General features: G+C 42.5%; 1 protein-coding gene and 1 long non-coding RNA gene across 6 annotated transcripts in view; one reads left to right on the top strand and one right to left on the bottom strand.

The window, feature by feature from the left end:
- GRB10 (growth factor receptor bound protein 10) overlaps positions 1–27,878 on the bottom strand; it is a 149,735-nt gene that overhangs the window by 17,434 nt on the left and 104,423 nt on the right. For all 5 annotated transcript variants that reach the window (XR_008746241.1, XM_055798305.1, XM_055798302.1 and 2 more), the window contains exons 6-7: positions 8,512–8,668; positions 2,581–2,696 (exon numbers count right to left, since the gene is read on the bottom strand). Coding sequence is in view for 4 of the 5 variants with exons in the window: in XM_055798305.1 (XP_055654280.1) it covers positions 2,581–2,696; positions 8,512–8,668 (273 nt within the window). In the remaining variant the exon portion in view is untranslated. The remainder of the gene's footprint in view (positions 1–2,580; positions 2,697–8,511; positions 8,669–27,878) is intronic.
- On the top strand, positions 9,680–13,800 carry LOC114011573 (uncharacterized). Its single transcript, XR_003553518.2, has 2 exons — positions 9,680–10,423; positions 10,824–13,800. It is a non-coding gene; the product is annotated as an uncharacterized LOC114011573 (long non-coding RNA).

The following is a 27,878-nucleotide window of genomic DNA, read 5'->3' as shown; positions in this document are numbered from 1 at the left end:
GCCCATGCAGACAGAATGTGGATTTTTAAAGTATCTGATACACAATATTTCGTAAGTGCATTTTCCCATTGCTTCCTCTTCTACTGAGAGCTTTCAGGGACCTCTTAACAGCCTCTACTTTCTAGGAAAGGACAGGATGAATGGTCCTGCAGGTTGGGTGCACAGTGAGTCCTTGCTTACTGCATATTCTGCCACCAAATTTCTGGGCTTCCCTCTCCATCCAGAAAGGCTGTTCAGTGAACAAACTCCCTGTAACTCCACTTGCCACATGGAAGATGCAGAACAGGAGGAATAACAAGTTTTCTCTACCCTTACAGGAGTAAGCCAGATGCAAATACATTAAAAGAAAACTCAGCAAGGATGCTGCAGGATCTCCAGTATGTACACCTTTATCTTTGACAGCACTCTTTCAATCCACAATACAGTTCTTCAGTGCTGTATCTGTGTGACCCTAAAACCTGCTCAGTCCCTCAGAAGGCTCCAAACAAAGTACCATTTGCAGACCCGAATTATGAGAAAGAGCTCATGTGTGACTGTTGATGCTTTCATTTTGTTGTTCAACAGCCAGGTTATGCTCAGGGCTTGAAACGATTCAGTCTCTCAAGAGAAAAGCCTTTTGCAAAATCTAGCCCTATATATTTGTTTTTCAGGCGAACATAACAGAGCCCAGTGTTTATTCTTATATGGATAGGTCAGCATACATTCCATGAAATGAAACACTAAAAACTGAACAAGGACATGTGCAATAACTAGGCTCTGTGTTGCATGCCCTGCTTCACTGCTAGATTTTAATAATCTCAAAGCAGACATCTACCTCCTTTCCACCACCCCACAAACACAGAAGTAAATATTGTTTCACACACAAACAGGTGTTTCTACAGAGCTTTTCGATGCCAGGCATCCAGTACAATATCTCATTCATACCGAATCTTTGCATGGCAAAGGTCAGACAGTTTTCTCACTGACACTTGATGACTTGACTTCAGATTTATTCCTCCAGTTCCCCTTTTCATTTGCCGTGTTTTAAAATGCCTGCATAATTCAGTACATTGAATTTACTACACGCAGAGATTACATTAAGTCACTTTTGAAGTTTTTAAACATTATTTGAAGCATGAAGACATGCAGAAATGTCTGAAATAAAACAATGACTGATTATAACAAGATGAATCACAACCAAAACATTTCCAGTTTAGAACACTTGTCACTCTTCAGGCAATGTAAATTTCAGGTTTTAGGGCATAAAGACAAGGGCTGAAGAGGAATCACTCTTCTACCAGGTACGCTGCACAACGAATTCTGAAAGCTAACATTTACCAGCCTCTCTTGAATAGAAACAGTGCCATATGGCAACAGCTAATGCAACGGATAGGGAGCCTTCGTATTCTTACACCAAAAGAATGATTTATTCTCTGATTGCAGGAGCCTGGGACTGAATGCCAAGCATTCTTGGTTTTACTCCCATGCTCTGTTATTAATTAAAGTATGCTACATGAAACCAATGTACTAGCTCCTATGATACCAAAATTTCTGTACAACACTCAGATGTTCATAGGCTATCAGATGGGAAGATCAAGATTACAAACACTCTGGGTACAGAAATGTTTCATACAGTAAGTCGAGGCACAGCCTCTGAAACAAGCACTAGCAGATGACAAATGTACGTGCAAGCACACATGCGAGGATGCAGCAACTGTGCATTAGCTTCTATGAGGAAAGAAATGAATTTATCATCCACAGTAACTTCATCGATCAGTTTTCATGTGACCTCATTAATCTTTTTTCTTCTGGCACCACAAATGCCTGACTGACCCAAAATCTGTTCTCACCTAAACCACCTCTGGATTATCCTTCTTCAGCTGTCTAGATGGGTCACAGAAACTGACACTGGTTCATGTAAACAGCCTGTTCCTACTTGCTTAGATAAAATGTGAAAAAAAATCCCCAAATAAGCAGTTACACTGCAAACAGATCAAAAGATCATACAAATCCAGGAATAAGTATAGCTATGACATACAATGCTTTTCAAGCGTAGATATACATGAGGACATTAGAGAGGGTAAGTTACTATGATCAGTAAAGAAGGCAGAGCACACAAGTAAAACACAGCCATAGGTGAGGCACTGTTTAACACATATAATGATAAACTGGAAATACTTTGTATGTAGTAAGTGCAACACCAGAGGTTTGGGTTTTTTAATTATTATTGTCAGAAGTTAAAATGTTTGGATACTGCACGCTATGTGATCAATTTGCTTCAAATCAAGTGACTTTGAAGATAATGAATAAATTACACTTCTGATTGTTTTTCTTACACAAACAAACATTTCCCTGTCATGGTCACTCTCTAACAATCACCATTTTGAAGCAAGTGTATTTGGTAACTTGAAAACACTTGAGGTTTTTAGGCTGGGAGGACAGTACAAGGAATTTAAACATTGATTAAAATTTCACTGGAAAGAACTCTCCTAGTCAGTTGCTTTTTTAAATAATGTTTAAAGAGATAACAGCACCCAGCAATGTTATCGCAATCCATCCCCCTCTCTGTCATGTAAGCAACTAAATAATAATAAGACTCACCATGGGATTTTTGAAAAATTCGTATTTTGCGTAATTCTTCCTGAACAAAAATTTACTTTCACTTCCCATTGTGGACTCGACTTGAACTATGAGCTCATGATCTTCCAAGCACCTCTCTGTGGAAAAAGAAGATGACGTTAACACACAGCCAACCAGCAGAAACAGCAAGACCAACTTCCAAAGAACAGCAGTAAAACAACCCAGCGTAATTCCACTACATTTTAAGAAGTTAGCAAAACATACTGCAGTTTTCAAACCATACTGCCATGAGGCATTTAAATGTACTAGGGTGTTAAGTATTACAAAGTTTAACATTACATGACAGTGCTCTTCACAGATTTCTTACATCAGGGCTTCATTAGCACAGACTTCTGAGAAAGGGAACAAGATATTTTGGTGTGCAGCAGCTTAAATCATACACACAAACCTCTCCTTTTGGTGCTAGCTGTATGCTGTGGAACTGGCAAGGTAGAAAGTTTTAAGGGGAAAAAAGCTGTAGAAAGGCCACCGTTAGGTCTTGAACTATCACAGAAATACAGTGTCCTATTTGATCACACTCTATAAACCCAGTTCATTTCAAGGTGAACTTCAGGCCTTTATTGTAGATGCTAGACAATGGGGTTTATTATGAAAGAGGTCACAGGATCTACTTTACAGGAATACTGACAGAGACGAATGTTTTGTACACATAACAGGGTAATTTTCTGCTCTAGATTTGGTTACAAGGTAACTCCCCATAACCACCACTTCTCTGGTCAAAAGAATGGCACATCAAAGCACACACAGATAGCTTTAACAAATCCAATTCACCGAAAGCATTAAGTAACTCTAAAGAAGGCAACTGGGTTAAGTGCGGCACTACTTAATGAACTCATTATCTTGGCAAATCTTCACAAGTTTCTGAGAGAATATTTAGGTATTTTTCAAAAATATTAGTAGTCAGTACTTTCATCCCTTATATAACAGCAAATATAAAAATGAGGTCAAACAAAAAATAACTTCCGCAAAGCTCTATCCAAAATGCGTGTGACTTCCTGGTCGAAGAAGTTTGGAGAGTCCCTACCCCACTCTGTGTTCCTGCATCCTTACACTCCCACGGTTAGAAATGTCAGACTGCTGCCCAAGTTCTCTTGGGGTGTTTTCAGGACAGAAAGCAAGCAGTCACTGGCATCTCAAAAAGCAGCAAGCACCTGAATGTCAGTTGGATTATTCTTAGCAGATTAATGTAAATTCTTTGATTGAAAACATAACCTATCTCTGAATGGTACTACTGTCTTCTTCACCTGCATTTAGATCGTCAGCCATCACCAGCTCACTGATGACTTCAACATTTACCGTGTGCTTGCAATGTCCTGCCTTGCCACAGGTTTTGTTTCAAGGGGTTAACGCTGAAGATGTTCCATACTGGGCTGCTCTCAAAGAAAGAGCCGCTTTCTTAGTCTTAGTACACTAGTCGTAACAACACTTTTAAAGGGTAGTTCTTCAACTAAGGTATGCAGCCACACTGCTGTTGGTAGCAGTTAATTAAGGACATTTTGCACCACCTGAGCATTCATCACCTACACCTCTGCTTTATCTAGGGGTTTCACAGGTGAAGTTTCAGGTATCATCACTGATCTATTGCTGCTGTCCTGGTTTTAGGCAACCAGTTAAGTCAAATCTCCTCCACACTGTGATGAAGATGATGGGCCTATGAGGGTGAAGGGCCTTTCTGGTTGTTTTCTTTTTTAAATTATGCTTCCTTCAGAAAACATTTAATTATGTTGGAATGAATCTTCATCACAGTACGAACCCTGAAAGACCTCGTTACTGCCTCCTTATGTCTCTGCACAAAGTTGTGGTCCTCAGTGTCCTAACACACTGAAGATTGCTCACTTAAGGGCAGGGACAAGCCATGTCCTGTTCACTCTGTCCTGCGGGAACACAGTATAGATGAACATTTGTCAATTTGGTTTGCATTCTGACTGTTAGTTTGTGTAAATACACCCGGTAACTGTTTCTTAAGATGTTTTAGGCAACAGACCTAGATGCATTTCTTTGCTAATTCGAGACCTTTTTGAGATTCTGTGGGGATACTCGTGCTGATTTAATGTTTACATTTTCATTTTGATGGTGAAAGCCATCCTGAAGAAAAGATATGGCATTTCATAGCACCTGCATGTAAAAAGGAAGCTAGACCTGGTCAGTTTGCTACTACTTCACAGAAGTTGTACACTTGGGAGGTCCTTGGTAATCTGCACTTGGTTTGTACAAATGGGATGAACTGCCACTTGACACACCAGCAATTCAACCTCAGCCCTGCTTTGAGCTTCCCACTACAATACTAGAAGCATAGTTGTCTGTCTATTAAGTTCAATAGGTCTGTCTGTCTTCAAGTGGCATCGCTGCTGAAGTGACTAGAAATGCCTCCTTTTAGTTTATCTGATAGGCTCAACTCAGTCTCCTCTACACACTTCCTAGAAGAACAGACTTTCTTTTCATTTCTTCCCCCTGCCCCCTCCACCCCCAAATTGCCCTGTATTATTATCTGAACTTCTACAGAACTGCAGAAATTATACCAGATGGGAAAAGGAACTAGATTCTACCACGAGCAACTCACAGGCATGGCCCAAAATTCCCAATTAGAGAATTACTACAAATGACATGTGGACCAAAGTGTGACATAGCCTTCCCTGTTTTTGTAATTTAGCAAGTGCTGTGTTTAACTGCTTCACTTTTAATTCGATCAGATTAAGACAAATAAAATTCAATGCACATGTAAGCAAGAAAATCTACGTACAAAACTATGCAGCAGTTCTTCTTTCTAACCCTACATATATTTCAGAGCCCTACTACTTTTCTTTCCTACTTCAACTATATTAAGTAAGTTGTACAGTCAATTCTGGAGCTGGAAAAATGAGGTTTGTAGGTCGAGATTCTTTCAGTGTCCAGACACATACTGTCATGACCGTCTGTCTTCATCATTATTTCTGTTAATGCCCAATAGAGATACCTCAGTCCCAGTCCTAAATTGATGATAGTTAAGCATGGAGTAGCACATAGGGAGAATGCCACATTTGATGAACAGGTTAGCTGTATTGCTAGATGCAAATGAAATAATGGGACCAATTTGAGTTTTACAGACTGCTTAAGTCTTGACCATAAAGTGTTTTATACACTAGCGGTGCAATGCAGCAGGAACCATTTCCACATGTCAAATCTAAGCAAGTCTGATGGTAAATTGCCACACCACTGCCTCCAGTGAGAACACAAATACTCTGTGCCATCCAAAAGCTGTCTGAAGTTATTTGGAAGCACACGTGTTATTTGGAATACAATTGGCTATGCGTGCAAAGTAAGCAGTACAGTGAGGTGAAGGTTTCTTAAAAACTGGGACCTAAAAGATCACCACAGTGACAATATGCAGCTGGCTTCAAAACTTTGCTCTTGTCCTCAGTCTGCCCAATAGTATAAAGATGAACTGGTTCTGCAAACTGAGCTCTTTTGGAAAGCGGTATTAGGCAAGACTAGTGGGGGAAAAAAAAGATAGTGAACTTAATGAACGAACTCGCCTCTTTTGGTGGGCTTCAAGATTAACACCTATGGCATCAAGTCAGCAAGGATGTCTTGAGTAAGAAATAACGTCTTCTGGAAACACAATTCTCACTGCTCTTAAACTGTATTTCTTTCCACACTGCTAAGTATCTCTTCACTGTTGTTTCATACTTATACTAGCAATCTTATTTCTAGGGGGAGAAATATGGAACATCAGACACCTGATAATAACTTCATCTAAGGTGAAGACAGATTAATACCTTGAACTGACAGTCTCTGAAATACAGGGAAACATTTAAACTAGTGAGAAGCTAGAAAGAAGCAGCCGTATAACAAAAAATTCAACTTGCAACCAAAGCTGGGTGGACAGATGAAAGTTGGCATTTAAACTGTATTATGTCACAGTGTATACTTTGGTCTCCAAATACAAGAAACTGGATGCTGCTGTCTCCCGTTAAAAGAACACTTCTACTCCCTTTTCTGTCTTCATCCCTGCAAGGATGTGAATTCTGTATCGTTACATCTATTCTGATGCTTTCTCCTTTGTTCACTTTACACCCTCAAAGGCTGCACTACTTTTCACACAAATCTGCTTCATGGCCTAAGGAGGACAGCCCTGGAGCAGTCCCTGTGGAACGAAGTTCGGTGGCTGCTGAAGCCCCAACCCGCACACCCAGTTTCTCTGGGACAGCCAGGGCCCCACTTTGTGCTTCACTGTGAAACAGAGGTCCAAGGCAAGCAGGTCCCCACGTATATAAATGCAGCCCGGTAAGTATCTTGCTCTTTTCCCATCATTGTTAATTACCAAGTTATTTGTGTGTAAACAGAAGCTTTTGATTTCCTAATCAGCCTCCTGCCCGATTCATTCAGAGATGTCACACACCAGAGTTTGACAGCACAATTAGTCACCATGGAAGCTATTGTGATGTCACAAACACTGAATTGTGGCATCATTGAATGAATCTGGCAGGAGAAGGATGTTGGTTACAAAGGAGAAGGCTTCTGTTTACACAATACCTTGGTAATCAGCAATGATGGGAAAGAGAATATAGAAAAAAAGAGAGCCTGGTAGTTTAATGAGCATTGATAAAACTGAAAATTTGTAAAGGTTTCTAGAAGCGCACATGTGGCATATTAAGCTACAGAGATAAAGATTCTGTAATTTATACCTTAATTCTTCACCTCGGCCTAAGTGCTCAGAACTGCAAGTGTATCACAGACACAGACAAATGAGTGTTTCATGTTCATTTTTTCAGACATTTCTATATTAGGAGAGACACCCAATAAAACAATTAAATAAGCAGGATATCATATGGTTGGTGGGTTTTTTTTCTTGAGTGCTGTTCTGTAGAGCAGTGAATTTATCTGCGTTAAACAGTATTGGTTTAGGGTGTCACCTCTCCAGCAATTCTTTTCCTTTTTTTATTTGTAAGGGTTCTGAATTACATTTTTAGACATAGAAAACCTCTGTTAGCTACAGATAGCATTCACAATTCCAGTGCTGGTGATCACAGCTTATGATTTGTCTTCCTCTATTTTCTAGAAAAAAATTCCTTGTGAAGTGTATCGACTAATACTCCAAATGCTACACTTTCTAAAGCGCTATTGTATGCTACGCACAATTATAGTTAGTGTTATCTGAGCAATATGCAGTTGCAAGCTGCACATAATCAGCAACTAATCAGTGCCACAAAATAACAGGAAAAGCAAGACTGAATAACATGAGATCCTTTCAGGTACTGTAATTAAACCAATTCACAGTGTTATTTAATTCCCCACAGTTCTTTCTCTTGTGCCTTCTTGAAACTGTAACCATGACACCTTAATTTCAATCAGGTGGAGGAGCTGCTGCCTGGAGAGCAGATGCCACTGCTGGTCCAGAAATTGCCCCTGGATTTGCAGGTGCTGCCACCATTTTTTCCCTGCCTGAAGTCAAGTTTACCCAACCCCCTCCCCCACCTCAGCATGTCTAGCTTTCATAAGCATTACTGTAGGTATGCAAAGCTGAGTCTGTCCACCCAGGTCTCCCAGCTGGTGATGAGCTGAGCTGTTTCACAGGACTGGTACTCTAAGGATCAAGCTTAATTTGCCTAAGCTGTTTATTTGCAATAGCTTCAGACACAGCAAGGTAGCAACAGAGCGCTAGCGTGAAGATTAGACAATTATTTTTCTTTTTTATAATAAAACCCCAAAGGATGGGAAGTAAGAGAAGGACTTAAAATGGCTTAAACGCTTAACACATCAAATTGTAATACAAAAAAAGCATGTATGTGACTTCAGCTGATTGTACAAATAAAAGCAGTGGAAAGAAAACGTTCCGGCTGGAAGCACATTAACAGGAATCACACATATTTTATGTTCCCAGGTAACCATGCCACCCCTTTGACCATTCCCTACCTAATCCTAGGTGAGGGTGATGCTCCACTAGAGTCCAGCTGTTATCATCCACACAATGACTTTTGTAAACGAGCAGCTGACAGAGGTCCCTGGCTGTCATGTCTGCTAGAATCTCGACCACTTTGCTTGTTCCATCTTCACTAAAGACTTTTACATCCTGCAACATAAAGGGTACACTTACAGATCAACAGCTCCGAACACGGGCAAACCACACAGCTACCGTGAAAAGCATCCTCTTGGTGTGAGGGTTCCAAGCACCTTGGCAGCCAGGACAAATGACATGGATGATTCACTTAATAACACTTTCTCTTGATGCCTTCTTGCCCTATTTCCCCTCCCCCCTCCCCAACACCTCCCTGCACTGAACAAAGATTCTGCAGGGTTAATATGACCACATACACAGAAAAAGTGAGACAGCAGGTTCTGTATAAAGCTGTGTAAGGTAAGCAAACATGAAACAGTATCGAGAGAGTACTTCAGCAACAGTGGGCGAGAGAAATTACATCCAGTCAAACGCACAGAATTTTCTCTACGATCCCATCGGAGGCCTCCGAACATTTACAGAGGAGCAGGCCAAGACCCTGAAGATTAAAAATGGCTCTCTTGTTCCCCACTAACTTTTGATTGTTTCACTCAGGGAAGTCCCACTTGCAGTTCACCGGCGGATCAATTAGCTAGCACAGTCCACGCATTTCTCTCCCTGCCCCGACTTCTCTTTTCATCCGAGCTCGAAAGTAGTTCAAAACCGAACATGCATACGCTGCACATCCTAAATATTAATGGAGATGAGAGAACAAGTCAGGAACCTTCTCCCCACCTCCTGAATTATACAGATGCTTTCCTCTTTGCATTGTTCTGCTCAAGCGAGAGACACTTGCTGCAAAATTATTTCTCTGGGTGAACGTGCGGGTCCAAGATTTACATCAACTCCGTGTTTAAAATGCTCCGCATCCCAGCAAGAGCAGGCAAATCTAACAAAAAAACTGGGGGGTAATTTGATACGGAAAAATCTTACCTCAACGGCACGTAAAAGGCAGCAGTCGGAAGAACAAGATGGCATTTTAAATAGAGATTGCCTCTTGAGAGAGTTTGTTCTCTGCCTCCGCCGACCCTTTGTAGCCTGCGGCTGGGCGCCCGGGGTGCCGGCGGTGTCCGCGGGTGGCGGTACCGTACCTGTCACGTAGCCCCTGCTATGGGGACTGTTTCTGGGGAGGGAAACAACTCTGCCAGAGCTCCACTCAAAGGGTTACACGCAATCTTTGCGGTAGTGAATCAAACCACACGGTGTAGACCAATCCTAGCCCTCCCTCCGACTGATGTAATCATTTCCCACACACTATCAGACTTCCAAATTATTCCCGCCCCCCCCACCCCCCCCAAAAAAAAAGAAATTACAAAGGAAATTTGTTTTTATGACCACCCACGGGCGTCTGAGACCCCTCCGGCAGCGCCGAAGTTGGCGGGCGGGGGGAGCCGCAGCCCGGGCGGCGGAGGCACGCGTGGTGCCCGGCGCCGAGCCCGCCCGCGGCCCGGCCCGCCCGCGCTGATGTCATCCGCTGCAACTTAAGCACTTGAACTTCTCCGCCGCCGCTCCCCCCCCGCCGCCGGCTCCGCTCGGGCCCGACGGGCGCGGGACGCGCTGCTCCGCGGCCGGGCGCGGCGGGCCGGGGCGAGGGGGCGGCGGCACCGCACGGCCGGAGCCCGCCGGCCGCCGCCTCCCTCCCCCCGCTCCCCCGGCTACGTACTAACCGAAGCCCGGCGAGGGAGGAGTTAAAGCCTCATCTAGCCCAAGTGACTCAAAGCCGCGCGTTCAGGAAACGGCTCCATCTGACAGCGGGGATGAGCCAGCTCTTTCAGAAGTCGGCTCCGGGGGAGAGCAGGGGGAATCCCGGTTGCTGTAGCCCCGGGGAAGGTATGCGTGCCGCACAGCGCTGCAGCCGCGCTCCCGCTCCTGCCAGCGCTTCGCCGAGCCGCAGGCGTGCTCGCACACACCGGGGGGTGGGGGTGCCTCCGCTTTTTGTCCTGCGGGCAAGTCCGCGCCCCGTCACCAGCACCCGTGGCAGCGCACCCCCCGCCAGCGCCCGCGGGACGGCGGCAGCGCCCCGCGCACCCGCCCGCAGCGATCGCACCCGCCCGCAACAGGGCAGCGCAGCTCCCGCGCTCCCGCTCCGGCCGTGCAGGCACACCGGCGGGGCAGCGCTCGGCACGACACAAAGCTGCTGGTTTGTTTGTTTCGCGTTTAGTGGGGAATGAACGGGGAGGGGGTAACACCCGCTCACAATTTTTTTTCCTTCTACTTTTTATCGCAAAAGATTAGGAAGGAGCGACACAGCCAAAGAGGGGTGGTGAAAGAACTCCTTCCTACTTTCGGCGCGCTCTTGGTGCACCGAACTCCGCTTTCTGTATTGAAGCTAAACTCTCTGGGATGGGCTTCCTGCCTCGGGAACCATCCCGGTGACATCACCCGCTCACGCAGGAGCACCGGGCGGCGCAGCCCTGCGCCCTGCCCCAGCCCCCGCAGGGCAGCCTGCGCCAGCCACGCCAGCGCAACCCGCACTTCTACAACACCTGCGGCACATGAAACCTTTTCCTTCCCTGCGGTTTTTCTGGGAACAAGGCAGCGATGTAGCACAGGCTGCGCCTGACCCTTGCCTCTGCCAAGTCGCAGAAGAGGGGGAAAGCCGTTCTGCTGCGGGTGCCTCTCAAGCCCTTGCAGGTAGGACAGAGCTGTAAGACAATCACCATGCTTTTCCCTGCCCCTAGGCACATAAAGAATTGATGGAGCATGGCCACTGGAAGAACGCTGCAGCTTCTTCTACACTCATGCATGCAATGCTCCCTCGCTATATAGCGAAGGGACCGCAGGTATGTGTCCCACCCCCCGCTCCTTGCACAGAGTACGAGCCGATGCCAGCCACCCCAAACTACAACGGCACCTCAAGGCAGGTGCAGAACACAGGACGGCTGCGGCTCTGCGTGCCGCTCTGCGGGAAGATGGCACACCGCGTTCCCTGCTCCCCTGGCCAGGCCCTGTGGGCAGAACCCCGCTACTCCCACAGCACAGGAGCCACCTTAGGCACATAAGCTCATCTGCAGGGATGGTTTTATCGATGCTTTTGACAGCCCGGGGCCTGGAGTGCAGTGGGTGGGCAGCGTGAAGGCAGAAACAAGTTAACTTCACTGACTATTAATAGTGCTGTGTTTGATATCAAGGACAGCGCAAGGCCTCGTGTCGCCACTGACATCATGGATATAAAAGACTGCATCAGGAGGGGATGTCATGGCCTGAGCTGAACCATGCCAGAGAGGGTAGGAGAGGCAGAAGTGAGATGAAAACCCGTGCCTCTGCGGAGGCAGGAGTGCGATGGTCCCCAGAGGCTTACATGAAAGGTAAGGGGATTTTATGCCCCCACACAACACTGTAGAGCACGATGTACAACCGCAAATACGAAACCAGCTCGATGACAAAGATTCAGCTCAAACTTTCTGACAGTTCCTGGGACAAAAGAGGCAGATAATACTGTATCACAGAGGGAACTAAACTTAAAGCCAATTGGTCAAATCCAATCCTTTCACATTTCATTTTTTTTTTCCCCAAATCATCATCTCCTACTTCACGATATTAAAGGCTCCCTATTCAAACTTCTCCCACCAAAAACACTGTTTCATTTGCAAAATTAATTTGGGGCTTATTATCTACAAAGGAAAATGAAGCAGAGTTCATTCTGAATAGAATACTCCAATAATAAAAAGACTTAGCCTGAAGAGAGGTTCAGAAAGTTAGACACTTTTGCCCTGCATCGCTGGAGAAATGCAGTGAAATGCAACAGCAGACTGCCTGCAACAGTGATTTACAAAAGGCCCTAATTACGTCAGCAGCACAAGGCACCTTCTATTCAAAATTAAGGTTAAGAATGCTAAGCCAACCAGAGCACTATATTGGCTGAACATTCAGTGCTTTACAGTGCAAAGGAGCAGATAACAGACTGCACCATTGTTCTGGGAAGGATTCTTCCCCCAAGCTTTCTTTTTGGTGTTTTTTTTTCTCTTAGTTTTTTTTTTCTTTTTTGAAAGGCAGAAAGACTTAAAAATTAAAAATTTAAAAGCACATTAATATTCATCAGTTCAGTGGTTTCATATAATGGGTCGCGTATCTTGAGTACCCTCATGGCTGTTTCATCTTCCAGCCTCAGTTCCTCAACTTCACTGCAGTATTTTGTGTGCATCAAGTAAGGCAAACATTATTAGGAATGAGGACAAAAAGAACCCTAGTTGTGTCATGTTCACATTACTTCTCCACTTTTCTATTTGTGCTATTTTTTTCCTTTTTCTGCAAAAACTCCTCTATGACTATACAAAATTACCATTCAAATTCATGCTTTTAAATGATGTTATGCTGAAAATCTTCAGCATCCAATGGATCCAGATTTGTACTCTACAGCCTGAAATTAATCACAGTGTAATTTGTATCACTGCAAACCAACCTTTGTTTTCCTGGATTATGACTTCAAACTAAGTAGAAGGAGAGAGTACTAGTTATCAGAAGGCCCTCTGACTGAAATCTAATACATAAAAAGTTCCAGTACACTAGTTCTTCAAGAGTTGCCCTTTATAGGAGATGAAGATCAGAGACATCACAGAAAGCCATTAAAATACACTGAAGAGTCATTACCAAGAGCTGCACAAACTGAAAATCAGTCCAGCAAGTTTTGACTTTCATCCCCTGATTTCACTCAAGATTGTTCAAGACATGAGAACTGTACCATCAGTGAGGTACACAGAAAGAAAACTCAACTGAAACACATGTACCTTGTGCAAGCAGGAGCAATTTATTGCAAACAGCGCCTACGTAGCAGGCAGGTACTTGCTGTTTTCTAAAACCCTGTTTTGACGAGATCGTTCTTCCAAAAGCTTTCTATACACAAAGCTCATGGGCTCACAAGAGCAGAGTCAGAGTCACTAGAGGAATGGGGAAGCTTTCAGTTAGGATCAGTCCAACTCAAAGCTGCTGAAGACTCAAGCTCTGCATGCAGGTTACCCTTGAACTGCCATTTGCCTAGGTGAAGAGGTAACAAAAAAGGTTTTGCTTCCTAAACTAGCAAACGTTTGATAAAGAAAAGCCTCTAAGCATGCTCTCTGCACACCTGACAGGCAAGCAACCTGGTCAACCACATCTACACACTGGAACACCAGCCAGTCCCCAATTACTTGCCCAGCTCCATTAACACAGCTTTGTAAGACATGGGAATTTCAAGTGCTGCAATAAAATAAATATGTAGGTTAACCCTATGGCTCTTTTTGCCTCCTCTGTTGCTCACCTCATACAAGAAAAAAGCTCTTCAGAAAAAACAACAGCAGTAACAGCAATACATTGCAGATAGGACCACTTAAATACAAGGCATCAGATAGCATTTCTTTACAAAAGAAAAACAACTCTGAGTTATTTGATCATTGTTTCCCCCCCCCTACATATAAACACAAAACCTTAGTAAACGCTGAGGTTAAGGTTCTCATAGCAACATGAACTCTCTCCTCTGGCATATACTATATTTAGGTACACATTTAAAAGCCTATGAACAACAAAGGAGAACAACTGCTAGAAGATCAAGATCAGCCTTTGACTTTCATATTCAGAACAGCAATCTTCAAAAAGAAGAGGCAGGGGGAACTTCAGCTGGCCACGTTACAAAACCCTGATTCTGTCCCTCTTTGCTGGGCTGCTAAATTTTAAACCCATTTCCAAGAGGCAAAGAAGTAACTCAACTTGAAGGGGAATCAGTATTATCATATGTTCAGTGGTCATCAAACACCAATAAGGAGGTCACGAACTCTGTGAGGTCGTACCAGCAAGATGGGCTTTGGGAGTCCCAGTGGTGTGGGCAGAGAAGGGCAGGGCAGGACCGGGTTTAGCGCCGGGTTCAAGTCAGCGTCTCTATTTGGAGGGTCAGCACTTCCAAACCTGTCACGTACAAATGCCCAGGCCCACGTTCACCCCAGGTAATTTTAGAGTTAAATTCCTTCTGAAGCTAAGGGAGAGAGATGGGGTAACTTAAGATCTAAAGCACATGACAAAGGCATTTTTTGTGTCTCTTTGCAAGCTGCAGAGGGAATCTAGGTTCTTGAGGCTGGACTTCAGCTGGATGCTGTAAGCTCTAGTGGCTGAATTTAGGCCGAGGTGACTAATCAAGCAAACATGTCTCTGCACTATTGGCATAAATACTGCTGTGGTTTAACCCCAGCTGGCAGCTAAACCCCACACAGCCGCTTGCTCACCCCTGCCCCGGTGGGACAGGGGACAGAGTCAAAGAGTGGAAATGACAAAACCTGTGGGTTGTTAATAAGTGAAGCAAACGCCATGCATGCAAGCAAAGCAAAGCAAGGAATTCATTCACCACTTCCCATGGGCAGGCAGGTGCTCAGCCATCCCCAGGACAGCAGGGCTCCAGCACTCATAACGGTTACTCGGGAAGCCAAATGCCAAAACTCTGAAAACCCTCTCTTCCTTCTTCTCCCACCAGTTTTTATTTGCTGAGCGTGACACCATATGGTACGGAATATCCCTTTGGTCAGGTGAGGTCAGCTGTCCCGGCTGTGTCCCCTCCCAGCTTCTCATGCCCCCCCAGCCTGCTCGCTGGTGGGTGGGTGGGGAGCAGAAAGGGCCTTGGTTCTGTGTGAGCTGCTCGGAAGTAATGAAAACGTCCATGAATTATCAACACTGTTTCCAGCACAAATCCAAAACACAGCCCCTTACTAGGTACTGTGAAGAAAATTAACTCTACCCCAGCCAAACCCAGCATAATTACATACTGCAATTGTCAACATTTGAGATTAAAAAAAATAAGCAAAAAGTGTGATGTTGCTGATACACAAAGCACATTTAAAGGAACATATACAACAAGCACATCTGGGGTACTATTAAAGTTAAAACCCCAAATATTGTAAAAACAAGCCAAAGCTTTTCCTCCTCTCATACAAAACTAGGTGTGGAAAAAGCTATTTGTTATGGAGACAATGAGTATAGGCGTCTATACTCATTATCTGTTTCTATCTTCTCAAGTACTAATGCCCTCTGTACAGGAAATCTCAGCTGTTACATACAAAGGTGTGAACTGTGCAATGTACTTTTAAAAAAAGACTGTACAGAGCACGTTTTCAAGATATAACCTCTGCCTGCATGAACAAAAGATTTATTCCAACATGTGCTCACATTTAAAGGCTGAAAGTTTGGAAACTTAAGTTGCTACCCTGTAATTTCCATATTTTATAAATAAATAGCAGAATGCAGTTTTAAGTGATACATACTTACAAACAGACAACACACAGATTTTATGACAGTATCCCCAAAAGCTGTTTTGCTCTTTCCCACTTCGGTTTAATGCTCATGTGGTCAGATAAATCATTTGACCCGTTTAACATTTTCATGTCTTCCCACTCAATTCCTCATTTGCCCCTCATTTTCAGGTAAAAGAAAGGAGAAAGACCAATTTTCAATCCTTTGAAGAATAACAATAGGCCTTTACGAATTTTGCTGAAGCTTCTGGCTATTTGCAGGATGCTGGAAGAGAGGAAGAAAGCTTGAGAAGCAGTTTGGATAGGCTTTGACGAAGTGCCAGTCCACATCACTGGGAAGGCAGCCCAGTAACATCCAGCCCACCCAGTCCCCAGTCTGGGGGTCCAGCCTCTTCCTGTGGTCACAGCACTGACAGCTTATATTTTCCTCTTCACCTGCATCCTCCCCCACCCAGCATTTCCCATTAGTTTTGATTATGTCTGTAAATGAGCCCCCTTCCTCCCACACAGCTCCTCCCAACAGCAATTGCTTTTCATGCAAAAATCCTTTCTAGTTTCAAGATCCTTTATGTATGGAAAAAAAAGATAGTAACAGGTACTGTTACACTGCTTTGATTATGTAATAAAAGACATTAAGTGATGTTGCTGGCATTAACCTTTATCTTTCATATATTTTATTGTGCAATTTAATCCCTAGATAGTTTGCAATCTTCCTCAGCTGTGCTTACAGAATGTGTTATTTATTTTCTGAATCTGCTACAAGAGAAAGGTTTAGTAGAAAAGTTCTTTCAAACACAATTTAAGTCACTAACAACCCTAGCAAGGGTAATACAAAGAAAAACCATAATAATTTTGTGATTAAAATTCTTAAGTAACCAAGCTAGTTACTGAGTATTTAAAATTGTTTTGCCATTATAAATTACTCTGTAGAAAAGGAATTATTACCACATCTTCCTTGCTGCACAGGCTTTCAACCACAAGAACCACATTAATTTGAAGCCTGGCAGACAGCGCAGCAAGGCTCCAGAGAGCAGCTTCCCATAGGATTTAGAAAAATGGTGCAGGTCCCAAAGATTTGGATGGGTCCTCCTTTCCCAGCAGGACACTGACAACTGCAGCTGAGGCACTTGTCATCTGAGTGCCCAGGCCACCCTATGAATCAGAAAGCCATTTCAGCTTAGGGTCCGGCAACATACAATTGGCTTCTCACTTCCATTTACATTGCCCAAGTACAACTTCTATGAGGGTAGTCCACAAAATTCCCCTTCCCTTTTCTGAGGAGAAAGGAGCAGAGAGGTTACAGAGCAGAAAACAGAAACAACACTAAGGGTTGTATATATAGCTAGAATTGGCTCCAGCCATCCATTTGCATGCATCAGTCCAGCCACGTATTATTAGCAAAGGGATTAGAGATGACTTTTGAAGATGTCTTTGGAAACTGAGGATTAGTATTTGAAAATGTGTGCATTTTTAACGCATGAGAAAAATTTTAGGGCAGTCTCTTATCTGATATGATGGGAGCTCAGGATTTTGACTGTGGTTGATATAATCACAGAAATGAAACAACAGCCCAACAATCAGGGACAATGCCAAACAAGCTATATTTGGAATGTCCAGACATGACAAAGCAAACACAGTATTTTAAGAACCGGTAATTATGAAATTTGTCTTGAACAACTGCAATCCAATTTACCTAGTCTGGTAGCAAAAGAATCTAAGGAAGCAGAAGATGCAGAGCTGGACAGAAATTACAAGCTTAGAATGCAACACAGAGGAAGACAAAGATAGACCCTCTTCCCACTCATATTTCTTCCTCCCTCCTCCTAAAAAAAGTAATAACAAGCAGTGAAAAAGCCTAGGATTTAAGGACTTGTAAGTTTGTTCCCTGGTGCTTGCAAATGCAGAGTTCCCAAGGTTTTCTCTGCAGCCCTGAAGGCTGAAATAGATCTGAAAAAATAATGAAAACAAATTCTTAGCTGCAGCCCCAGTTCCTAGGTCTGACAAGTCTTGCCAGAATTGGCAACAGCAGGATAAAAAGAGTTCTCATGACACACACAGACACGTACTAAATTTTAAAAAAAATCAATTATCTGTTACTACAGAAGTTCCTTTATTCCTTTCCACACCCCAATGAACCAACACTGACATCCCAACCAGGTAGGTAGACCAAAGCTTCTGGACAGAGGGGGAAGCTAGATATCAAAATGGAACTTTTTAAGAAAAATTATATGAACTTAATATGCGTAACTTGATTAGACAAGAATAAAGTATAGCGTATCACATGGAGACACAATATGGGGCTACAACCAAGACAAGTGTGAAAATATGAAGATAAGAGCAACTTGGGGCAGTGAAAAAGGTAATGGAAGCTAATGGAAAAAATGGCAAAACATGCAGGAAGTCTCCTAATAAAGACTGGCTATAACCTCCAGGCACTCAAGGAATTATGACCATTTACATGACTGAAACCTGAAATACAAATACACTATGAAATGTGTATTTCAGCCTAATGCCCTCCGGGTGATGAAAATCCCCAGAGCTCAAGCACACCTGGGAAATAGAAATTTCCTGTACTCCAACAGCATCAGTCGCAACCCACAACTGGTTTTCCCAACAGGGCTGAGTTCCTACTGCCCTGACAATAAAAGAAGGGTGCTTTATAACGAGCGGGTGACAGGCTTAACTACAGCAGCATGGCAAAGCATCCCTAATGCCTGGCCGTCAGCTGCCTCCTCGCTGTACAGTATTCAACAATACCACTTCACTTCCTGTCTCCCAAGCTACCGTTCTGGAAGCTGGCGATTCCAAGCAGCGAGTATCGGCTAATTGTTGCTGCCTGCAAGGTTCAGGATGTTTTATGGGTCAGTTTGTCACACGCACACAATAAATGCTTTTAACAGAGATGCTCACATTGGGAGAGTAGTTCTGCACAACTGTGTAAGCATTGACTGTGTGGCCAGAATTAATCCCCTGCAGATCTTAGCCCAGGAAAAGTTATGTCAATGGGAGAAGAGGGCTCATGTTATCCTCTCCCCAAGGTGCGTATAATTCTAATTTTCAGCAATTGCTTTAATGGGAAACAGCTCCATAAAACTACCTTGCTGTTTAATTTTCAGTGAATTTATGTATCAGAGGAAAACAATGGTTTTGCCCAAATTCAACAATGATCTATCAAAAGTTTTGAGGGCTGATGCAAAATCTGGGGTTATGTCACCATGACTAAGTTAGATATTCTCTCCTGGATGCAGCTAGCCCCATGCAAGTCTCCCTCTCTTCCAACTTGCTAAGAATTACTCATTTTCAGTGAAAAAAAAGTGTGAAAAATATTGGCAAAACCCCAAGCACAACCATACAAGAGATTTATTAGCATACAGTGTCTAATCACCCCACCCAAACCACCTGGCCTAGAGATGCAAGTTACCAAGAATTTTTTCACATCTCTCACTGCTCTGCTTCACTGCTGCACCCATCCATCTGTGCACATACAGCAGGACCAACTCGTGAGTTTTAACTCCATGGCAAGTGCCTCTAACTTATCTGTTTCCAAGTTCCCTCTCCAGGGCTTGCTCAAGACCATTTTACAACCCCCTTCCTCCTAGTAGGGGCACCACAAACAGAAAAACAAACACAAAAAACCCACACAACCCAACCCTTTGCTTAGCTTACAGGGACAAATTCCCTGCTTCCATGGTTACCACTCCAACTTCTCTTGTGGAACTAGAAATAAAAAAAATAAATAAAAAAACCCAACCAACAACTTCCCTGAGAACAGACGGCTACATAATGTTAGCTCTCCCTCCCTCCCCTCACCCATCATTGTTAGCCACTAAATCAGCTACATCTGGCATATTTAATTTGGACTAAATAAAATGTCACTAATTAAAAAGATGCCGAACAAGCAATACATGACATTAGAGAAACAGAGAGCTTAGTATCTGAACATAGCCTATTAGGAATTGAAAGGATTTTTACCAAAAGCTGAGAAAAAAAGGCAACTAAATGGTTCTCTATACAATCTGACTCACAACAACGTCCTCTAGAAGCTCTCCCCTATAGTCTAGGTGTGCTGACGTTTCTAAGCGCTAATTCTTGGAGCAGCAGTAGCTCAAAAGCAAAGTAGTTAGCTCATTATAGATGGTATTATTTGGCTGGAAGTCTGGCAGCCTTCATTCCAACTTTTAAAAAGAAGGTTACTTTGCTAAAGCTACAATGAGTAAGACATTCAGCATACCCGCACACAAACTGCCTTAAAGGACCTGTGGCCACGTAGCTGTCTCTGAACACTAACAGCCCCTCTTCTCACATTCTCCACACTGTTTTCAGCAGCCTAATTTGAAGTACCACACATGGCTCCATCCTCCCTCTCTTGCAACTCCTCTCCTTAGCCCATCCCTGAAGACTAAGATGTCAGCTCTCTGCATGCCCCATCACTGGTCATACCATGGAAATACGAGCGCTGCTTTGTACTGTGGACCAACACAGCCACCTGCTCCAAAGCAGCTCCTCTTATCTTGGTACCACTACACCCTCCTTGCCCAGTGTGATTCACATCATACTTCTAAACCAGGCTTTATCCTTCATGAATACATCATTATTAGTATTCCTCTGCCACTTACTAAACAGATTTCAGTGCAAAGCTTCACCGAATCATACAAACCTCTTTTCACAGCTCTTAAATGTTTTCCATCATCTTTTCTGCCAACTGGTAATCTTTTATTCTAAAGCCGTACTATCTCTTATGATTAGTTAAATAAGTGTTTGAGAGATTTCTTTTTTAGTGCCTCCAAGGCTGTGGATTTCCCCTGAGAACAGATCATCTTCTAAGTGCTCTGGTCCAGGTTCTCAGCATTTATAAATCAGATGACTGGCTCCTCTCTATTTTTGCTGATGTATGAAGTGAACAGATATTTAGGCATACTTTGGTTGCCATTGCTTAATTTCAGTACTGTTGATGGACAAATAAGATGAAAACATTCAACACAGAAATCGCCCCCTTAAGTAAATCTAAACAGAATCCTTAAAAGATGAGTTCAAGTTGATTATTTTGATAATGCTGGCACACACTAGGCAAGTAAAAAGATTACTCTTCTTAGAAACTCAGTAGTTATAAATGAATGAACAGTGAGCTTTGTCCTCACAATTCCAAACTTAGTATTAAAGGCATAACGCAGAGATGATGTATTTCAGAATCATCATGCCTTTAACCTTTTTTTTTTCCATTATAAAGTTTAAGAACAATCACAGGATCACAGAGGGGTTGAGGATGGAAGGGACCCCTGGAGGTCATCTGGTCCACCCCTGTTGCTCAAGCAGGGTTACCTAAAGCCTGTTGCTGCCCAGGACAACATCCAGACACCTTTGGAATATCTCCAAGGACGGAAATTTCACCTCTCTGGGCAACCTGTGCTAGTGCTCAGTCACCCTCATAGTTAGAAGTGTTGCCTGATGTTCAGAGGGAACCTCTTGTATTTCAATGTGTGCCTGTTGCCTCTGGTCCTGCCACTGGGCACCACTGAAAAGAGCCTGGCTCTGTCCTCTTTGCACCCTCCCTCCCTTCAGGTGCTTATATATATTCATAAGATGCCCCCAAGCTTTCTCTTCTCTAGGCTAAACAGTTCCAGCCCTCTCAGCTTTTCCTCATAGGAGAGATGCTCCAGTTCTTTAATCATCTCTGTGGCCCTTTCCTGAATGCTCTCCAGTATGCCTGTGTCTCCCCTGTTCTGGGGAGCCCAGAACTGGACCCAGCACTCCAGCATGGCCCCACCAGTGATGAATAAAAGGGAAGGATCACCGCCCTCAACCTGCTGGCAAGTTTTGCCTGAGGTAGCCCAGGGTATCATTAGCCTTCTTTGTGGCAAGGACATACTGCTGGTTCATGTCTGACTTGGTGTCCACCAGGACCCCCAGGTCTTTTTGTGCCAAGCTGCTTTCCAGCTGGGTGGGCGCCAGCATGTACTGGTGCCTGCGGTTGTTCCTCCCTAAGTGGGGACTTTGCACTTGCCCTTGCTGAACTTTGTGAGGTTTCTGGCAGCCCACTTCTCTAGCCTGTAATCTCTTATACAAATAGTGCAGAGTTACATAAATACCACAATATTAACTAAAAGCATAAAAAAAAAAAACCAACAAAAAAAACAACCTAGTGAAATTTGATCAGTTTAGGAACCCTAAATGGGTCTTTTCCTAGGATCTTTCATCAGTATTTTCCCAAGCCATGTCACAGTGGATCTAAGTTTCCTTTAAGTTAAGTGTTTCCGAAACACTTAAAAGCCCATTTGTCAAAGGCTGATGAACTTAACTGTGTAAGTCTAAACATGAGGTAGTACACTGAAACAAAGTCACAATAAAAAGATGCCTTGTGATATAGAACTAGATAATATAATGCTAGAGATCTGATGCCAAAGCTTGCACGAAAGAAAATGCTACTTCTTCATTCAGCATCTGCTTCAGATTATTTTACATGGAAGTCACTGCTGCTCCGAAGCTGTCAAGGCACAGCCAGCTTCCAATTAAGCTATTTTATCTTTGAAGTTGATTGGAAGCAAAGCTTTCTCCTCCCTGTAGGCATCCCCCTAAAAGTAGGTAATCTGAGATAATTTCCAAATGTATTTATTCTGTGTTGTCCACCCAATTAAACATCTTGCACAAATGCAATCAACGAGCCTTCTCTCTAATTGAAAAGTTTATGCAACAATTTTCATAAGGCTCCCATTAAACATTTAAAATAATTAGCTGTATTAGAAAGACATTTATATTCAAATAGCTCATATGCCTAGTTTCTTTGTTTAGTGTAGGCAAATGAATATCAAAAAGATCCCCAGAGGAAAAGACCAAATATTGGGCAAATCTTTTCTTTAAGACAACAGGCACTCCCTAGAAACCAGTTCTGCATGGTATTAAATGGGAAATCTTTTAACAGTGGCCTTACTACTGCAGCTGACTGTGGAGAATTCATCCATTTCCAAGACTCAGAAAGGCAACGACAAGGGAGTTGACCCTGTATTTTTATGTATTATAGACAACATAGAACAGTCATTACCTTAAGCGTGCTCCCTTCTTCCCCTTTCCCCTCTCTATAAATTATTGGTAGTAAGTTAAAGAAATCTACCATGAAAAGATACCAGTAACTTTATTTCCATCCTGGCACGAATGACAATTTTTTTAAAAGGATTTTGATGGCTCTGTATTTACATCATGGATCTTCTTTAAGAATTATGCTGAGAAAAATCTAGGTCATTGAAACCTTCTTAAACTGAACCACAGAGAAACCAGAAGAGAACGTAAAAACACTGATGTCAGGTTTATTTTGCCTTTTCACAAGCTCATTTTTTTTCCAGATTGACTGGCAGAAGGTAGATCAACCTTTTGATGTCTGCCTTATTCTGAAGTTTCTATTTCCATGAGTGAGCTAATTCCATTCCCATCCAAAATAAAACATTTTTTAAAATGCTGTGCACTTGGCAAACAGACCCAGCTATGTAAGAACAACTTTAAGAAGGCTAGGCTTAAAGGGCAAAAGTACAACTTAAATCAACATATAACAGAAGATATGTAAACAACTCAATTTAGGATCCTGGGCAACATAATTTAATAGTCCCTTCTAGACAAAACTTTACTTATAAATAAATATATATGAATGTAAACAGTGTTCTTCCTTCCTCCCCACCCCCTCTCCCAAACACTAGCTTGGTTTTGGTATGGATCTCAATACTAAGATCGGCTTTCTTCAGAGTATATGCTTGTTGCAGCCTTGCATTTATGTAAACTAGTAACATACATTCAAATTTCATTCTGTAGACTTCAAATTACACCACCTACTTCTGTTCAATCACCACACAGGATTTTGATGTTGTACACATCAAAACTAATTTATTTTGAAGTGAAGAGTGTCCATTAAAAACATTTTGCATTAGTAATTGTATAACTGGCAATAATAATTTTGATTAGCTATTAATAATTATTACTGCATTTCTGTGTCGAACAAAATCTGCTGACTTCAGCAAACACGACTCATTATCACTCTTTATTACTCTTTATTTATTCATGTAGAGAGAATTCTACACGTGGGAAAAATTATTGCCTTTTCCAGCTTCACAAGGTTGTGTCTTTGGATGGTGGTTTAACATAACCGCCATAAGGTTTCTTATTGGAGAAAAAAATCTATCTTGCCTTTTGTACAATGTAGAAAAGTGTCACAACATTTGCTTCTTCCACAACTCCCCCATCTTGTTGCACAAGATTACACATGGCAAAAGTAAAAATTTTTGGCTTGCTGCACGGTATTAACAAAAAATACTCTGTACTGAAACTATTTTCAGTTCAACTGTTGCTCATATACCCTTCAACATAACAGACACCGATCAGATTCAAAGTGTAACTTGTAAGAAAGAAGTGGTTTTGTGGATTTGTTGCCAGAGTTCTGCAGGTTCTTCTTTCAGTGTACCCAGCTGTACAGAAAACAACCCAAGTTTGCTTGGCTCATGTCAACTGAGGCTCTGCCAACCCATACACTCTATGAATTTCACTTTTTAAAGCGTAACAAAATAGCTAGTGCATGAACATACTCAAGCTATATTATGAAATCTGTGTTTAAAGAGTAAGTGAAAAGATGCACCCTGTTCTAGGTGTCACGTAACACATTTACCTCCTATGGACAGTGCCCTGTTAAGCCAAATGGCTTAACCTTGTCTATGAAGACCATTATTTTCCATGTGTACAGACTGGATTAGATAAATTACCAGGTAGCTTCATTCTGGGGTTCAACACGGAAACTACCTAGAGATGACAAATCCAGCTTTTTTAAAACATCAGAGAGACAGCCTAATGACTTCGATTGTCCATTGCACCGATAATTAATTTAGGGACATAAACACTCCTTCCTTCTCTACAAACCAAATTCTGTTTGTTGCATTTGGTTTTCTACTCAAAACAAGAGCTGAGGTAGCTTTTCCTGTAACAAAATCAACAAGAGGTCAGTTACTTTCAGAAATGGTTGTCCAGTCCCACAACCTTCTACTTTAGAAACCCCTGCTGTTACTCTCTCCCCTATGGGCTTACTGGCTCTTGAAGAAGATATATCCCCCCTGCCAAGATTCCCATTTGCTCCTGGGAAAAAAAAAAACAAACACCCAAACCCAATTCACAAGATTTGGCATAACTATCATGTATGAAGTTCCAATGGCTAGAAGTATCTGCCCATGACAGTCTGTATTCCCTCCCCAATTCTTATATATGTTTATCTATTTTACATGGCTACCTCAGATGTCTGAACACTGCACACATACATAAAAACACTAAGGAGAGATGCATGGAAGAGCACTGACTAATTTGTACAATAAGAAATGTGGTTAGAAACTGATCATTTTTCACAGGCCTTTAACAGGTGATGGGGAAAAAAAATCAGCCCTGCGGCTGCCAGTGTCTCTCCAGATAAACAAACTCTGTAGTTTCTTCCAGGAGGAGTAACCGATGAGGAGGCTGGCCATTCACACCAACGGTCAACAAAAACTTCCCATTTAGAAACAAGGCCAGATTTGGTCCTAATAAAAACAGCCTGGTAACTTAAGGGAAGGAAAGGTTCTCCTCCATCACAGACCACTACCTAGTTTAAGGTTTCGTTTGCATTCCACCCAGACTACACAGAGGTGGTAGCCATTTCGGCTGTCACTAGTCACCTCAGTCAAAGCACATCTAGGCTTCACTAATCATTCAGGTGCTCTCTGTGGTCAGTGGAAAGAGGAAGAGGCACTTCAGTGCAATTTCTCATCTTCTGTAGTTCTGCTGCCCTAATCTCCACCCACATCTCCAACCAAGATGGTATGAATGTACTCCCCTATGTCACCAATGACTGGAGATACCCAGACATGCAACCCAAATGAGAGATTTAATTTTTTATATAACTGTAGTTCACAGAAATAACTCCCACCCAAAGGCTGTCTAAAGGGGATCATATTTCTTGATACTGTGAAAAATTATGATATGTGGTTGCCTAGTATTACATACAATGATAAAGAGATCAGTGAATATAAAAAAGTATTACCTAAGATTTGCTAAGTGGTATTTGTTAGAAAGTTTTGTTTCAGTTTTACTACAGAATAAACTGAAAAGGCAAACAGATACAATTCTGTAAAGAAATTTTCATCCCTGCACGGAGCAACATAACTTTGGGTGGGTAGGAGCAGAGCACATGCAAAGGCCCTTCCCAAAACAGCACTTGCTGTTAGTAAGTTGTTACATGAAGCAAGCAGCCACCTGAAAAGGTCTGTGAGCAGAAGGACAGTAAAAGACTGGGACTATCATGTCTACCTCGAATTAATCTGACAGCAGGGCTCTGATAACCTAAGGGTGATTAAACCCAATTCTAGGCCACAGCTCATATGTGACTTGTACATTGAGTTTGAGCCAACCACTGATAATAAGCATTCACAATACAAAGTCAGACACAAAAAGGTGAAGATTATCTTCAGCAAGAAATCCTAGTATCCCCCTCCAAAGTTAAAGACTTTCATCTCCACTTCTTGCAAGCTGAGATTTGAGAAAAGGTTGCCTGTAGCTGTAAAATACAACTATGCTGGATATGTTCATTAGTCTACATGCCACTTTCCAGCAGCCAAAAAAAAAGCCACTGCATAGCAAATAATATGAAAAGCATGGATATTCCTACTGCTTGTCCGTTGTATGTAAACACCTCAAAGTTTGTCTTGCATTAATGCCCACCTTTTATAATTCAATATGCAATCAACAGAGGTACTTAGTTCAGATATTGGTAGTTCAGCTGCAGCATACAAACCCAACTGGCAGTCATGTTAGGCAAAGTCAGATATGTCCTTCCCAAAATATTTTATTATGGTTGTACTGAACAATTGCTCCGCATAAAGAAATACTCTTCAATAACCTTTCCAAAGATCTGCTGAGTCACTGAAGGAGAACTGGCCTTGCAAAAGATTTGCACCAACAGAAATGGTTTTGTACACAAATAATGGAAGACGTCCTTTCATATCAGGGTCAGAGTTCTGCATTGACAGGTAAGTCTAAGCCAAGCAATCTGAGCTACTATCAACTCAGACTTTAAATGAACTCGGTGAGACCTTACTGGTTTGAAATTCTATTTAAACCTAGTCTCACAATTTAAGAGAAAAATAATGTAGTTTCTACTTCCCTACATTTACAGATTTCAAAATAGAGTAACAAAGCAGCCCACCAAGAAAAGCAACTAATTCCTCTACACTCCATCAGTCCTCATACTGAAATACACTAAGCTGCACCTCCAGATACTTGGCAGTTACATGTTCAGAAAATACATAATCGTAGTAGAGATGAACTCAATTATGTAGAAAGCAGAGGTTGCTGTAAACTCATAAAGGAATGCACTCACTATGAATCATGTCTGGCACTAAAACCACTTTTTATTATTTTTGTTGGAATTTTATTGGTCTCCCCTTCCTTAATGGCTGCTATTTGAATGTAGGGAGATTAGCATTGCCAAAACTCTAGCTTAGGGGAAAAACAAGCCCTTTGCATGCACATCATCCTCAACCATTTTGCTAGACAAGAATCAGTTCACCACCGCAGCATTTACAGCTGCATGTTAGAGAAGGCTTAAGAAAGAGGCAAAGATGAAAAATCGATGCGAGCATGTTTACAGTGCTGTAAAATTTGTTTGACCATCTTCAGAATTACTAGATTATTTATTTGTTTAAGGGATAAAAGCAACATGTAGAAAGCCTTCTGTAAGGCTCATTCAGCTCCTTCATTATAATGGTTATACATCAACACAGCAGTCTTTCAACTTAGACCCGTTTGGACATCTGTTCGATGGATGAAGTGTGCTAGAGACACTCAAAGCCAGCATGCGCTGCACAAGCCATTTCCCTACCCACTGAAAGACTCCACCATGCCCTCACCCTGTTTCACTTGCAGAATTCCCCGCTCCAGTTTAAATGCTCAAGGCTTCTCCTAGACAAAAAGTGACTTCTGGAGATTGCCCAAGGGCTATTCCATGCACATAAAGAGAGGGCAAGCTGTAATGAAACCTTACAGACGCAGCAGCTAGCGCAACCTTGGGCAGAGCACAAAGTTAA

The sequence above is a fragment of the Falco peregrinus genome, chromosome 3 (genome assembly GCF_023634155.1).
Source record: "Falco peregrinus isolate bFalPer1 chromosome 3, bFalPer1.pri, whole genome shotgun sequence".
In the NCBI taxonomy this organism is placed as follows: domain Eukaryota; kingdom Metazoa; phylum Chordata; class Aves; order Falconiformes; family Falconidae; genus Falco; species Falco peregrinus.
This window is presented reverse-complemented; position numbering and strand designations above follow the sequence as displayed.